Below are 17074 nucleotides of genomic sequence, written 5' to 3'. Positions count from 1 at the left end.
AACACCATAAAAACGTCAAAAGTAAAGAAGTCTAACGAAGCGCGCTGTTAGGGGTATAATTTCGCCCCATATCCTTCATTCGGATTCGACTAAAACTGTCTAAATCTACAAATTAGCAGGACAATTCAAGAAGCGTCACCACGGTGTTCAAAAGGGTAGTAGGCAATCATTTACTTATGGGCACTTAACTTAAAGAGGAGTAGTGCTAAATTAAGGCGGAACCGTCTTCAGGCCTGCTGTCTTTTTCTAACCTATTTTGAGAAACAAGACAGCTTTTGTAAGAAAAAAGTAAGCGAGAATTGGAAATTGTAGACAAAAATTACAAGGTGGTCCCATTGGGGGTTGGTACCACTGCTATAAAAAAAAATTGTGTGAATTGAATTTTTCTAAACGCATTGTGTCTTTTTGAGATTTTGTTAATCGCAAACATGCATGCATTGTCAGTTCCCATTCCAACTTGGTCTAACTTATAATGTATCTGCATAGCTAATCATTGTTGAAATCGTACAAACTGACCCGAACAAAGACGATGTGACCTGTCACTTATCGTGACTTTTCTGCTGTTTTGTAATGATTTCAGAAATCTTTGTTGATCATCAGTTCTCATTTCTAAGTACCTATGAAGTAGGAAAGTGCCAGCTGAACGCGTGTGTAGAGAGTTGTTGACAAAACGTTCCATGGATGTTGACAAAATCCTTCACTTGTCAATCAAACATGGTCCATTGTGGGTACTCTCCTTTGACACCTTTGGGGCACGCTGCATAAAAGCTAATTATTACCTGCTAGAAACGTCCACCTGTGTCTCAATGGTCGGGTTTTCATATTTATAAAGTTTCACTTACATAATTAAATAAATTTCACAGCGAACTATTTCAATAAATAGCAAGATAACGAATCGACCCTGAAGCCGCTAAGCTGTAATTTAGAAACAGATGACAACTTTCAGGATCGATTCTTGGATAACAGGGTGCTTAAAGATAAAAAACTTCATGAAGTTTTAATTTCATTAGATCTAAGTATGCTACAAAAATGACAGGTTGACGGTGATTACGGGTGGCGGTGAAGATAAATCTTGATGTGCAGCTTCTTTATGGCGTAATTTGCTCCCTGCAGAATGTCGCAACGTGTGAGCAGGTGCGCGCAGAGAAAGCGCGTGCAGGACGCGTGCAGGAGCCGGGAGAGGTCCTCACTTTCGTTAGACGACAACTTACACAATTTGATTGAAATCTACAATGTTTTGGACAGATGAATTTAATCAGACGTCGGTCTAACACGATGAAGAACAAACGAAAAAACGACAGATCTTTGAAATCGTTAATGGCGCGTCCGACAAACGGTGGACATCTTGAACATATTGCATGAAAGAACCAATGGCACAATCTGAACTTCGCTCGCTTAATCATTATAACAATCAGTTGTCATGTACTTCCAGTCTAATAAAACAAAGACTACAGTTGAGTGAAGTGAAATACTCTACCCATAATTCATCATTTTTATGTCCTACTTATAGTTTTACCAAGAATGCATAAAAATTAACGTTTCCTCTTTCAGAACAAAGAGTTTTACATGAATAACTATATACATGTGTATATACACTTGAAATTAAATCCTTTATGGATCTATATGCCAATATCCTCTTCCTGTCACTTCAGAAAAGTGCCGCTCAGTGTGGAAGTCAGTCAATTCACATGCTTTTTACGCAATTCAAGCAAGTAATTGCCCTATTATGCTACACTACCCAGTGCCCCAATGATACCAGACTCCTCTACTAAATCTTTTCTACACACATGGTTGATTAAATCTGTGTGTATCGTAACGTCCTGCCCCTATCAGTATATATTACTAGAAGTACTACCCATTATCTTTATTGGCGTGAATTACAAATACAGTAATCATACAAGCAATGTTGTTATCAAGCTTTCAGTGCCAAATTTATCTGCGATTTATTTATGTTCTCGGACTTATAATCCCTATCTAAATACTGCGATGAAAACAAGAGGTATAGGACAAATAACGGGAACGTTTCAGTGCGGGACTGCACCAATCCCGCACTGAAGTCTGATCAAGAATACTATCAGTCCAATGTCCAGTAATCCAAAAACTGGCAGCCATCGTTACGTCATATGTAAATACCGTAATTTGTTTAACGGTTGTATACGCCATTATTGGCCCATTATTGCAATTCAGATTCCAAAGAAAGGCCGTTAAAGCGACACATGTCGTTCTTATCGAGTTGACAATGTGCACGGGTACATAACCATTGAAACTCCATCCGGGTTTCCCATTGACATGTTTTTGTTTGTACTTGAAATCACCAACAGATAAAACGCGTTCGATCGCTATTTCCTAACACAGTACCAGAGAGGGACTGAAGCTAATAAAAAGGAAAGAGGTCCAATTTTTCTGTCCATTTCGTTTTCAGTGGGAAAATCGTTCAAAGAAATTACTCATGTAAAGAAGCACATAAATTGCCCGCTTCCCATGAAGACAGGCCTTTAATTAACTGTTTGATTCATAACTCGCCGAATTCCTCACTTTCTCATTCATCAATAAAAAGAAATGGCTGGCTGACACGGGAAATAAAGGGTGGGGAGAAGAAAAGACCACTTACTTACATTGTTACTTGTATTGTCATGGAGATAGATGGACGCGTACGTCAACGTAGACACCTCATCTGACGTTTTTATAGTACTGTTAATGAAGGCTAATGGATTGGACACCTTTATAATGGAGGCCCATCAGAGACGCTGCATGGCAGTAATGGGACGTCTAGTGGCTGGAGAACACTGACCACGAACACTATTGAACAGACACAAAAAAAATTAAGATTTGTTTTGACCACTGTCCGATGTCTTCAGAAAAGCTATGCGTTTTCGGTGTGGTCTGATACAAAATAGGAAAGGAAAAAAAAAGAAAAAAAGAAGGAAAGGAGAGAAAGGAATATCTAGTATTTTCTACATAAGAAATAAGGACAAAAAGAAAAAGAAAAGAAATATAAAAATCCGTTCTGCTTGTCAAAAACCTAAATTATCAAACAATCCCCTTTTTCCTTTATCCATTTTGCTTATTCTTGTTATGGAAATAGAAGACTTGATATCTTTCACACCAAACTCAGACATTGTAACTGCATTTTGAATTATGATTTGTTTAGAAAAAATATTATTGAAAGTCCCAATTGTTCGTGTGGTTTACCTGAGGACTAATTTTTTCTTTGTACGTAACAAATATAATTATGACCAAAGTCTATTATTAAGAAGTCCCTTAATTTTACTCAATTATCTATTATTGATTGTCACTTCTATGGGGGAGACGAAGTTCAACATGCTGAAATAAACCATCATATTTTTTCCTCTGTTCAAAATTTCACCAGAGATTCAGGAAGATTTACTGTTACTATTACCTAACACCGTGCCTTATTCAAGTAACTGACCTTTGATACATGCATATATTTATTTATTTATTTAATGTAACTAAGAAATGATCATGTCTATTAATTAATGATTAGCATGTCTATCATATCAATTAGTATATTTAAAGTGAGAACCCCGTACGTTGAAAGAAATTGTGTTCAAACCGTTTGTATCATATATACTTTTACAATAAAATATGTTCAAATCAAATCCATTTTATCATTTGCACACTATATTTTTCAGGCGCTGTTAAATTGACTTGTGATCAATGTAGAAGTCAAATTCATTGTATGTATGCATATATATAAAAGCACGAAGTTCCAACAACACCCGATACCCAAAAGTGTCGGATCCACAACGTAGATACAAGGTCAAATACAACAAATTATATATATATATACATTGTGTATATATATATATATATATATATATATATATATATATATATATATATATAGTTTGTAAAAAAGAATTCGGTATTTGATACAAAGGACAATTACTTACGTCGTGATATGTTGACGTATACTTAGCAATATTATTTCATTTTATAACTGTCTGAAGAGGCATTAAAGCCGAAAGCGCTAACACTGAAATGTTATTCGAGTTTTGTGTTTCTTGACTTTTATTATTGGATATATATATATATATATATATATATATATATATATATATATATATATATATAACACATATCGTATCATTGTTTCTATGGTATCATCCAAAAACGAGGTCAGTGTTGGGCAAATGTGTTACGCAAGGAATGCAGTTTAATCCCCGTCCTAATTTCTCTCACTTTAATACTAATTCTTGAATGTAAACAAATCTAGCACATATTTACTGTGAACTTTATTTAGAATTTAAATCATGATTAGTTAAAGCACTATATACTTTACGAGTTACCAGGTAAAAATCAGGGACAGTTTACGGCACCGAATGAAACAACAGTTTTACTGTATAGATGAATCGCATAGAATCAAATAGTTTATGCAATAATTTTCACTTGTACAACACATATTCAATTTTACATTGCAATAGTTTCTTTGCGGTGATATTTCTTAAAACATACATTTTAAGAAAGGACCCAGTAAATTACTAGAACTCGCTTCTAGTCCTTTTGTTGGATATAAAGAAAATATGTTCAAAATACAAGCGAATGAAATTATCATTTTTCTATCATATTTTTTTCTATTAATGAATCAATCGAATTCAATCAATCTAACTGGTTTATTGAAGTATAGATTTTTAAATAAGACAACTATGTTCTTATATCCTATCACTGTTACGTACAAGTATGGAATAAATATTTTGAAACAATCTCTGTATATTCATACATGACTTTATATGCACTGAAGGTGAAATAAATTGGATTCATGCATACACGTGACCTTTTTCAGAGTGATATTTTTCACAGATACAAGTTTTGCTTTGATATCATATATAACAATGTTATCCTTATTTGATACATATGTTGCAAGTATACTTAATTACAGTTGTGAATTTTGGGGTAGCCATAGTGCAAAAGATGTTGAAAAAGTGCACTTGGAATATTTGAAGTCTGTACTGGGTGTCAGGAAAAATACAAATAATGCTATGGTGTATGTAGAAACAGGCAGACTGCCCATGAACATTGTTCGCTGGTTTAGAATTTTAAATTTTGGTTTAAATTATTACAAAGTGAAAATAGTATTTTGAAAACATGTTACAAAAGTTTACGTGAAGAAGCAGACAAGGGTGGAAATCGTGTGATTAATTGGGCTATCCAATAAAAAACAAACTATTTGATGTAGGTTTGGGTCATATTTGGTGTAATCAAGAATATAATGGCGTATATTGTAATACTTATTTCCCAATAATTAAGCAAAGAATTTCTGATATTTTTGTGCAGAGTATTGTTGAACAAATCAACTCCTCACCAAGATGTAAAATTTATATGTACATTTATGACTATTTTTCATTGTAATTTTACTTGATGAAGGCTATACCACATGTTTATAAAAAACATATTGGTAGAATTAGAATGTCTTCGTATAATCTTGCCATTGAGAGTGGACGTCATTTTAATGTAGCAAGAAATAACCGCTATTGTAAACTTTGTAATTTAGATATTGAGGATGAATTTCATTTTATTTTAAAATGCCCTTACTTTATTGAATTGCGCAGGAAATATATCAAGAAGTATTATTGGAAAAACTCATCTGTTTTTAAACTTATACAATTATTAAGTGTAAAAAATTTCAAAAAGTTGTGTAATTTGGGGAAATATCTTTACTGTGCCTTTAATTTACATAATGATTTACTTATGTAGCATTCTCTGTCTATAAATTCACATCAGTATTGTGTAACATACCATATAATGTCATGCCATACTATACAATTCTTAACTTGTTTATTATTTTAGTAAACATGTATACCATAAGACGTATGTCTTCAGCAATAAAGAATAATAATATTTCAATAACAAATATTTAATTATTCAGACGCATACATAGATATACAGGTAGATGAATTTATTTACCAAACCAGGGCCCAATATTGGGCATCACCTCAAACATATATAAAAATGCGATGAAGTTGGCTAGAGTACATGTAATACATAGAAACATAATGACAACTGAGTTTTATATAGTAAATAAACATTAAGGAATTAATTCATGTTAAATTTTGTAAGCACTTAACTCTATATTTAAAACAATTCACAAAGTACAAAAAAAAAAAACCAAAAAAAAAAACCACACACACACAAAAAAAAAAAATCAAGAACAAAAAACAAACAAACAAACAAAAAACACCTCAGAAAAACTTGGTGTTATAGATCAATTATCAATCTCCCTTTAATTATTTTCATCAAGGAAAATACACATTATGCCAGTAATATCATTAATTTGAATATATATATATATATACGTGAACTCTCTAACAAACAAAAAAACAGCAACACTTGGTGCTATAGAAAAATTATCAGTCTACTTTTGATTATTCATTTGAAGGAAAATACACACTGCATATTATGAGATTATACTTATCTAGTTAGGTCATTCACTGACATAAACATATTCATGTATATACATGAACTCTCTACACAAAACCCCTAGCAATAGTCGGTGTTACGGGACTATTATCAATCTCCTACTAATCACACAAATATATATCACTGCATATTGTGAGATTTATAACTGTATATATATGATGAATGATCACGCAAGTGATGTGTGTGAACTCTCTACCAAAACCAGCGAGAGTTGGTGTTACGGGGCAATTGTTCGTCCACACTGGAGATACACGTATAGGTACATCTTGAACAAATGACACAATAAGGATGGCAGAAATAGAACTATTTATACAGACATGCAAATACATGCAGTTGTGATTTTAACATTCAAAAAGATTTGCACAAAATATGTATATCTTCACAATTCATCCACCACAGAAATTTGTTAAACAAGGTCATATCATCAAAGAATTGACATTAAAATTGAAATGCATCTATCTTCGATCTCTTGTAATGAGCAATTGGAACACATTCTCTCTCTCTCTCTCTCTCTCTCTCTCTCTCTCTCTCTGATTTGTGAATGAGCTCAATATTTTTAAAACTGCACATATCCATGTATCCTTTTCATTTTTTGCTTATTTCATACATGAGATAACCTATTAGATATTCTCAGCGGGTGGTTTCCTGTTCCCTCGCGGGTTAGGATCGTCTGCTTGTCTGTGCCTGCACGCGGTGAATCCACCGCGTGAATTTCACTAGTGTGTAGTCTACCCCCTGGCGTTCAAACGTTGACCGAGAGTTACTTTCCGACTTCTGACAGATAATCTTATGATTTATTAATGTGTCATAAAGAAGATTAATTTCGATCAACTACAGTGAGAATTTTAATTACCAAACATGTACGCTAATGAGCCAAAAGTAGGCATTAGTCGAATGGCATGTACAGTCTGCCAACTGATCGCACTTGACTGCCAAGATTTTTATTTTCTGTGTCACTTTCTAATGGCGACGGTTTATTTACTCACACAACAGCGTGCAGTTATCCTAAGATTGCCATGGATGGGAAATTATATTAATAGGATTTATATTTGTACGAAGCAACCCACACTAATGAATCATAACGCTGCTCATTTCGTTCGCTTTTCCTCAACTCGATTTTACGGAGATTGAATTCTTGTAAAGAAAATCTGTCGTTTTTACTTCTTTGTAACCAATTTCTTTTTGACCGTATAAAAATAAACTAGTGTCATTTTTGTTATCCATTTCCGACACTACAGTTTATTTATGAATGCAAAAAAACGAAATTATAAAAAAAAAAATTCTGATATTCATATAGATACAGTGCTTTCCTAGACAGGTATTTGACAGTTATATAGACAATAGATAGGTACCAATGACAGACAGGTGAAGAAAAAGGTGATGACGTGCTGGCAGGTTCAATAAACAGCCCCCTGTAATACGAACACTATCTATCAGATCTCCGTAGACTGGACAATGGCCCCAACCCCTAATTAACCCAACCGTTGCCTTGTTTGTAAGTAGGATTTTATCATCTCTCACATTTTATTAAAATCCGCTAACAAATGTAAAAGTTTGCGAGTGGATTTATTTGACAGTTTGATTTTTTTGTGGTTAATGTGGTAAAATAATTGATAATCTAGGTATTTCATACCCGCCGATTTGCCACTGACACGGGGCTTTTTTGTGCCTTCATCGAGAAACGTAATAAAGGAATTTGTTCCTTACACATTACATAAATGACAACACATTAATTTGTCTGCTCTGACACCTTATCGACATCAGATCAAATATATGTACACATACGTAATTAAAGTAGATGATTTCCCATTGTAGTACAACCTAATTTGACTAAAAGGCGCAAATGCCCTGCAACCATATTGCTGTTAAAAATTTTCAAACTTAATCAAATTGATCTCGCTTAATAAATATACACTTGTCACAATATTGCAAATTCGCCTGGGGTTGTACCCGTGTCATATGGTCGGAGTCTGTGAAATGGGTCGATATTGTTCGCTGCTAACAGCGGTGTCGCTGTATCACTCGCATCCCTGGCTTCTACAACTCGGCCTGTCACCCGAATAATGTAAACAGTCTATGGAGAAGAATCCATATTGTTCTTAAGATTTTTCTTAATTGATACATCTACCATAAGGTAATTGGGTATCAAGTTTGCTTTCATCCCAAACAAAAGGTATCTAACATCAGCGCTCACTGCTTATTTTGGCATCCTATGACACGTTTCCTTCGCCTCTTCAAAATTTAAAGACTTGTTAAAATTATATCAGCGGCGCATTTCCTTCAATAGGAACGACAATGTGTAATTTCCGTTCTTCTTTTTTTTTTTTATATCCCATGGTACACATCTGTGAGAGTTCGTCTGACGAACTGTTTATTCAACCAGACATACAAGGATTCGTTCAATCAATATTTCTTTTAGAGTGACCACTCCATTAGCTGTGAATCAAAAGAAGATTTCGTGCCGAAATGGCAAGTCATGAAGTTCAAATTAATCAAACTGCTCTTAACAATTTTGGATTACACGACACAAACAGCACGTGTCTCATTTACTTGGAGAAAAAGTTTTTCTGTACTCTGTGTACTCTCTCTATTACTTTCTCTCTCTCGTACTTTCTCTCTCTCCTCTCTCTCTCTCTCTTTCTCTCTCTCTCTCTCGTCCTATTTTGTGACATGTTCGGGGATGTTTGTTTTTCTAGTGTTCAAAAATATATTCATGGGTTTGGAAAAATTTATTACGGGATGTTTTATTTGATAAAACTACTTATATCAAATTATGTATTTTCAATTCAATTTTCGCATCTATATTTTATTCCATTTCCAACTTTATGGTTATTGTGAATACATAATCTTTATAGAATGGAACTGGTAACATATAACTTGTTTCAATCCATTTTGTACTTTGATATCAGATAATATGTTTAAATCAAACTACGGCTTCATCTGCAATTTCGGCAAACTCCACTAGAATTATGAGAAAAACCAGACCTGTGGCGGAACATCATGTGTTCCGTGATTCGGTATCGCATTCAGAGATTATATCAGACACAAGTGTACGTATCACATAATAGACAATATTGTTCTCTTTGAAACCATACCTTGGACAGATTTCCTACACCATTGCACGATATTTCCGGACATTTCAAAGCCAGTGGTGATAATACCGCTGAGGTATGGCGGGAATGGGTAACGGTACACCCCGGGAGTCCCAGATTTACCCACGTCTGCTTTGGTGTCGGATTCTGGGCGGAGAAACACGTTTACAATCATGTTCACAATTAACGGGAACAAAGGGAGATAACACAAAGCAAAACGGTATATCAAGTAGTTAGGGGGTTTCCTCGCCTTTGCGGCGCATTGTTTCTCGTTGAGGGGTGATGTAACGGGCATTGGACGGTATGTCTTTCAAGCTTTGTGAAAATTAATCCACAATTCTCACTTATTTTCAGTCCCGTGGAGGGGTTTACGTAACGCGAGGGGCATCTGCTCCATAGCACAAATTGATAATCTTGTCATACAGAAAGACCGTTAATGAGCGAGTAGAATCTGCTTTACCGATGTTGGTCGAAACTTTTGTGGGTTAAAGAACTGATAAACAATTCTGAAACAATTTATAGGTGTTTATTCATACAATTTGAAGTAATTCGAGATTTCTCTGGCTCTTACTCCCGCTCTTATATTGTGACATGTCAGAGGAATATCGGTTTAAATTTGAAGTATTTTTCAAAGGACAAAACCAACGAAATTCATAAGAATTGGAAAACTGCGAACTATGACAACAAAAATACTTTCTTTTCTTTTTTTTAAAAGAAGAAAAAGACCAGTCTATTTAGAATCCATCTGATCCACGTCTACTGTTGTAATTTGAATTTAGCCACGTGGTCAGACAACAGAAACTTGCGGTATGTAAATGGACAAATAAGTGATTCGGCCAGTCAAAGGACTTATACAACGTGTAGTGATCCGTTTTACGGAGATAAAAATTAGCGAATAAAAGGATTCTTTATCTGCATTTACTGTCCATCAAAGGCTTTGTTTATTTAGATTAGGACGATAACGGGGGGCATGTATAAATAATCCAGGCCAATTAGAGGGTTGGTGATGAAAAATCACTTTGTAATACCTTGATGATTTTCGTGTTAAGATATCTATAGCATGTCAAAAGAAATTGGATGACATCAATGCCTTGCTATGAATGTTTTTAATTGAACTCGAATCTCTAGTGTAGATATGATGTCTCTGTTAGAACTACGTACGATGTGAATTGAATTTATTACACTGAGTAAAGTCAGAGTTAGAATCATGTCGAAGTGACAGATGCATCATACAAAATTTAGAAGGCAATAAGTCCGGTCTCTTGATTTAAGCCAACTTAATTAATTTTAAGTAATCATCAGTTCCATTTTGTTAATTCTTGACGCATCTGTGCATCTGTTTGCGCAAGCAGCTTGTAAGAACGTTATCAACTGGAGGTGAAAACAAGCTTTAAAGTGACGTGAAATTAACACATGCAGAGGCATTTATTACAAATTGCTTCTACTTCAGCGACTTGTTTCTTTGATTATCGGAAATAAACCGAAATTAACCGTAAAGGGAAGGTGGCGCTTCGAATGGCCTGTCTGCCTCTGTTTGATCTTTGTAGCCCTGAAGAAGTTGGCTAATTCAACCTCAAAGATACTAGTGCTTGATTGCACAATAAAAATCCAATTACAAATCATTACATGGTGATTTTATCGATTTAGAAATAAGTGCTGACTAAATTGGATCGTCTTGCCGACAAAGACCGGAATGCGGCGAAACTGTTACTTCTCGGCGGGAGCTATTTCGGGTCCGTCCGCCCGTTCCCGCGGGATTTATCATAAAATTAACATTTGGCGGGAAATAGACCATTTATGCAAGGATAACTCACAAAAAGAAAAGAGAAGAAATATGAAATTCATTTCTCATAAATCTTGAAGTAAGTGATAATAATTTGACCTCCCAGAATTTATACTCTCTTCTCCTTTAGGGTTATAGCTTTGGGCGCTAGGGAGGCGATAATTCTAAAGATTACTTTTGTTAACTATCTCTCCTTAAATATATCTTGTTTGGCTTATCCCTGTGGTATAAGGAATAAACAAACACGTGTCGTGGGTTTATCTTTTCATAACATAATATTAAGACGTCTGATTTCTAGGAAGCAGCGGCGATAATCCTCTTTAGGTGATCTGAAGAAGTTTTTAAAGTTTCCGAAGCTTTTTTTATCCCCGGTTATTGTATCTGTCTGTGATAAGTGAAATTTCTGATTGATTAGACATTGATTAAATACAGATTATAAGGTGAAAACGTCCATTATTTTACATACACAAACACAGTTTGACGGGGATTGTGACAAAGGCGTGAGGTGGAGTGACATATACACGTAGAAACACATCTCCTCACTTCGTTCATTGTAGATACATATTACCACGGATGGAGGATATTGCGCGCCATGTACATGGATACAGCTCATTAACATCCGGGACTGTGGTCAGCACGTTAACGTGCATTTGATTATTTGATAAACCATACTAATTACTGTTAATGAAGACCCTGCCAGCGTAACACAGAGGGAAAATTCAACAGTATCGGATGTCGGACTCGATAGCGGCCGCCGATTGGCTATAACGTTCTAATCTTCGTGAAATATTGAATGATGTAACGGACAGTTGGGGAATTGTTTTTACATCAATTAATTAATTTTTTTTTAAATTTTCTGTTCCTGTACACCCACGTTTTTGGTATACCAAATGTCAGATGATTTTGATTAATTGAAATCCTATGTGCCGGGTAGATTGTTTGACTTCAGATTAGTGCTTTGTGCGCAAGATGGCTAAATATTTATCCAAGATAGGCGAGCCGTGACCCAACCCGAAACGCAGACCATAAACAATCATAGATGTGACTGAGTAGCATGGCTAAAGATAATAGACAAATGTTCTCTAACACAATTTCCCTTGAATAAGATTTTTCATTTAAATTAAAAATCATCGTTCTTATGACAATTTCAAATTGGCGAAATCAGTTGATGTTAGTGTTACCTCCCTTTGAATACTGGGTAACGATTCGCCTCGGTACCGAGGCAAGTGCCAACACGCCAAGTTTGTTTCTATTTTTAGATATTCAGTAAACCATAACTAGCATTATTAGATTTTTAATACACTTCATATTTCACCATTTACCCAAACAAAAATCTTTAAAGTTGTAATACATACAAAAAGTACTTTCTATGCATGATGTACTTAACAATTTCTATATTATATAGCGTCTTTTAATTTGAGTAAAACACAGTGAACATTTACTAGTATATATTCATGCTTGTCGAGTAACATGCATATTGATTACATATTTGTGGTGCGTCAGTCATGTGACGCTGTGGCCCGCCCACCTGCTCAGCGATTGGCTATCCAGTTGAAGATTACCGTAGCGTGTTCATACTTGCCTTACTCTAGTGTTATTATTTGATGTGAGAGTACGTGGTTTCATTATGTTAGACGGAGACGGTACGACCGTGAAAAGTGTTAAAAATATGGTACCACTGGAAATTAAACCGAAACCCAAATGTTGTAGAAATTTATTTGGTTCCCCAAGTGATAAGGAGAGGGAACAGATGTCAAAAATTTATGAAGACGTCCTTAAGGAAGACTTTAAAATCGCAAAGGAAGTTTATGAATACGATTTTTCTTGTGACAGACCCCTATCCGAGAGATGGGAGCTTACAACAGCTCCGGACTTTTACACTAGGGTATACAAATCGAAACAGGAACGACTGAACCCGTTAAAAAGGAAAATTGACTTTGATGATAGTGACCAGGAAACTCAGTCACAAAACACCACATCGTGCAATAACAGACCCATGATACAGCTCCAGCTGACAAGTAAGTATAGATGTCTTGTTCACTCGTATTCAGAAAGAAAAAGACATTTCATTCGATGTTTTGAAATGCTCTCTGTGAATGCAAATATACGTGTTTCCAATCGGTATTTTGTCTTTGCTTTGAGGAACGTCAAATGATTATTTAACGCGTAGATTTCTTCATGACACACTTGTCAAGATACAGTTTTAAGAGAAACAATCGGGGAAAACAACCTGATATGGCATTTACGTTTGAAGCAACTCATTTTATTGAAATTTAGGTCATAACAACAAATACGGCACTTGATAGAAAATACTACGCAGTGTTTAGCAGTTGTAATTTTGACACAGCGCGGATGTGTATTTGTACGCGGTGAGTCACGAACCACACAAACACTATGATTAGCTGATGGGGAAATTGTTAATTTCAGAGACAGAATATTGAAACACCATGTGCATTTTAGGTTATTTAAAACCCTACGTGTTGGGTCGGATCTTTAAACTTTGTGCGGGAATGTTTTGAAACAGGATTTCGGTCGCGCGATTGGACGCGAGGTAAATCTTGTACAAACCTGTCACCATTGCCGTAGTCGATTCGTGTTGATGAGATGCCAAGTTTTTTTCCCTTTAAGCTGGCTTTCATTCATGATCTCTGTGTGCAAGTTTATACAAAGTTGTTCATTGTTTCGCTTTTGCGCGGTGTATCCAACATTTAGAGTTGACTATTTGTGTCGTCGTTAGCAATGCTATATCAATCATGCCACCCCATGCTGAGTGGACAAGCGATAGTGTAGACACGTGCTATTTTATGTATACTCAGGCTGTAATAAACAAGTAGCTGAAATCAGCGGTTTGTCAATTTCATAATCGACAGTTGACCATTGACAATGGAGATCGTTAATATGTTTACACTTCGCATTTGTTTCCCAATTACAATTAATGTTAAGAGTTGTTGACACGTCGTATTATACATTAGTTTGTTGTGTAAACATAGATACTGATTGAAATAAACACAATTTGCATAATAACTTTTACGTATTGATTCTTCAATACCAAGTAGATTAGAAAATATCAATGTCACATATTAAGATATATTTTTATTTTTTGCAGCTCTGTTAAAGAAAAGGAAGAGGGCAGATTCGCCGGCCCTCACGACGAAACCACTGAGGCTGTAAGATGGCGAGATACATTATGTAAGTCAATTATTCATGTATAACCTGTATAAAATCAATGACGCCTTTGGATTTCTTTGTAATTCAACGTAATGATGGAAAACGGAGTTGGCATCACTATGGAACAACCAAAACAAATACTGGATCTATTAATAGTGTGTAGACCCACGCAACATGCGATGGTTTAAGCTGCTCTTTGGAGCCATGCCCAGAAAATCTGGAAACGTATCAACCTGTGGTATTAACTCTGTTTATATTTTCCTTTTGCGGTCTTTAAACTAGAAATGAGACAACATATCTCGCACAGTAAAAATTGAGGTGAAAAAAAACCCCACCCCAAACGAAATCCAGATAAAAATTAATACATATAACATAACAAGGAAGGAATTAGTGGGGATATTTTTAACCTCCCAGTTTTCACATTTAGATGTTGTTATGTGAAATAACTGGTGTATATTTAGGTCACAGCTCACAGGGATATTGGGGAGATTTGTATCGTGATTATAGAAGATCAGTTAGTACTATGGATTGTGGGAAGCATCCTAAGAGTGCACTAGTGGCAGTCACAAACGTCGAGCTAGTGCATGACTAGCAAAAAACCCACGGTAATAGCACGCTTCTCCATAAAATTTGGGAGATTTAAATTTAAACAGAGGAAAAGCCACATGGCCGACACTCGAGAACGGGGTCATTTAGAATCACGGCGTAGTGTATAGTACGTTGTAGTAATATTAAACACGAGGCCTTTCGCGCTCCGCCGGAGAAACGGCCTGGGAACTCGCGTACATTTGCATAAAGCCCGATTCCTTATGCAGCTCTATGTAGGTCGTAACTGTCACTTTATCTTGCCGCAGTGCTTTGTGGGATACGGCTTCAGGTCGTCTTACGCTTATTATCATGACTTGGTATGTAAATGAAGTCAATTTCACCTCTACACGTAAATTGTAGAAGAAAAAAGTTTTATAGAGTTTCCGCGACACATCGTAGGGATAAAACCTATAGCGTCGTACACGATTACAACTAAAACGACATTTTTCTCGTTTATTTCTGTCAACTTTAAACCAGATGTTGACAAGTTTTAAGGTTTATACATAGTGATGCCAATAACCTCTTAGTAAACACTTGATAAAGCTAATGTTCTTTTTGAGCATATGGTTAATTGGTTTCAAAGTGTCACTGCCACATTATTTCGTCAGATTAGCGAAGTTTCATGTTAGTGAGGAGAAAAATGTTTGACTCATTTGTCTTTACTTTGGTTTTACAGAAATTAGTGCTAGAAACTGGGATCTGTTAAGAAGGGACTGAGGTTATTCACAAAGTCTACACAAGATTTCGCAGTTAGGGCATTCCGAGCGGGATTACTTTGCCAAAGAGAGAGAAAGCCTAATTCTTGCCAAAATTCTCGAGGCTTACGCTACACTAGTAATGCATTGCAATATACAATGCATTTGACAAGTTGTATATAGCCAAGAAGAGAAAGAAACAGCAACCCCAGGAACCCAGCATTCCCTGCAGAATCCCGTTTCCGTCGAGATATTACAATTGACAGACTCCCTTGCACAGCTGGTGGCTGCTGCTTAAACAAAGATCGGTGCATTCAGTACTGTTTTCATTATGGACTTAGTGGTCACGTGCAGGGACACTATTACTTTATATATTTATGTGCAATTGACAACTTGACAATGACCGTGTCATTGTAAACATTATGATCTCATTAATTATTTATTTTTTTTTATATTATGTGTCAATTCTTATAAAGAAAAAATCCCTGTTTGTAAATTGTCCTATTTATTTGTAAAAAGAAATTTAACGGCACTACACCTTCGAGAATATAAAGTAATATATATATATTCAGATTCTTTATCGAAGACTGTTTTGACACATTTTTTTGTCATATTTATTATTGTTTGTGGTATATAATACCAGAAAATAAAGATATGAAAGATTAAAGATTTGAAAAAAAAATTCAAAAGAAATAGAAAAACAAGTTTCTCTCATCTGTCGGACTTTTGTAAAAGAAATCGCAAAAATTGCTAAGAAAATCCATTGGAGTGATCTCAAATTTCTGTATTTTGTAACGCATATTGATAAAACATCCAAAGTGTTCATTTTAGTGTACAAGCATGAAGAGATTTTGTGTTTGCTGATAGTTGTACTGTTTTGTAGTGAATGTATGTATGCTTTCATCATTTTTTGGTGTTCTTGAGATAAATATAGGAATTACAGACAAGTTGTTGAGAAACTTATTGTTGTAAAAAATAAAGATATACTAAAAATAAGACTGGCGTATTTTTTCTGCAATGGGGAATAGGGAAATTTTACACGTTCTAGCTCTTGTGAATGAAAAGGAAGTTATTTATGTCGATGCAAGAGGACAACATAAAAATCGAACAGCGAGGAACGGAGATGAGATGCCACATAATATGTTGTAATATCTATAGCAGCTGTTGATTAATACGTCAAAATAAATCGACTGCAAACAGCTGCTGGCGAATAATCATTTGCTGTGCTTAGGGGAAAAAAGACATACCATAGAAATGAGTGGGGGAAGTTTGTAGGGGTGTAACCTCTCTGTAAAACTTTAGTGCGAGGG

At 35.3% G+C, this 17074-nt stretch overlaps 1 protein-coding gene across 4 annotated transcripts; it reads left to right on the top strand.

Annotated features, from left to right (window-relative positions):
- The first annotated feature begins 12821 nt into the window (after positions 1 to 12821).
- On the top strand, positions 12822 to 16760 carry LOC125675375 (uncharacterized). Of its 4 annotated transcripts, none has more exons than XR_007370478.2 (3): positions 12822 to 13331; positions 14420 to 14502; positions 15746 to 16760. XR_007370478.2 is itself a non-coding variant. In XM_056160030.1 (2 exons), the coding sequence occupies exons 1-2, from the start codon at positions 12941 to 12943 to the stop codon at positions 14482 to 14484; spliced, it is 456 nt and encodes a 151-aa protein (XP_056016005.1). In that variant the 5' UTR covers positions 12856 to 12940; the 3' UTR covers positions 14485 to 16760. The 4 variants fall into 4 exon arrangements, 1 of the variants encoding a protein (XP_056016005.1); XR_008801751.1 differs by lacking the exon at positions 12822 to 13331 and adding an exon at positions 13361 to 13864; XR_008801752.1 differs by lacking the exon at positions 12822 to 13331 and adding an exon at positions 13361 to 14159.
- Positions 16761 to 17074: the final 314 nt, after the last annotated feature.

The sequence above is a fragment of the Ostrea edulis genome, chromosome 3 (genome assembly GCF_947568905.1).
Source record: "Ostrea edulis chromosome 3, xbOstEdul1.1, whole genome shotgun sequence".
NCBI classification, from domain to species: domain Eukaryota; kingdom Metazoa; phylum Mollusca; class Bivalvia; order Ostreida; family Ostreidae; genus Ostrea; species Ostrea edulis.
Note: the sequence above shows the minus strand (reverse complement) of the source record. Positions and strands in the feature narration are given on the sequence as shown.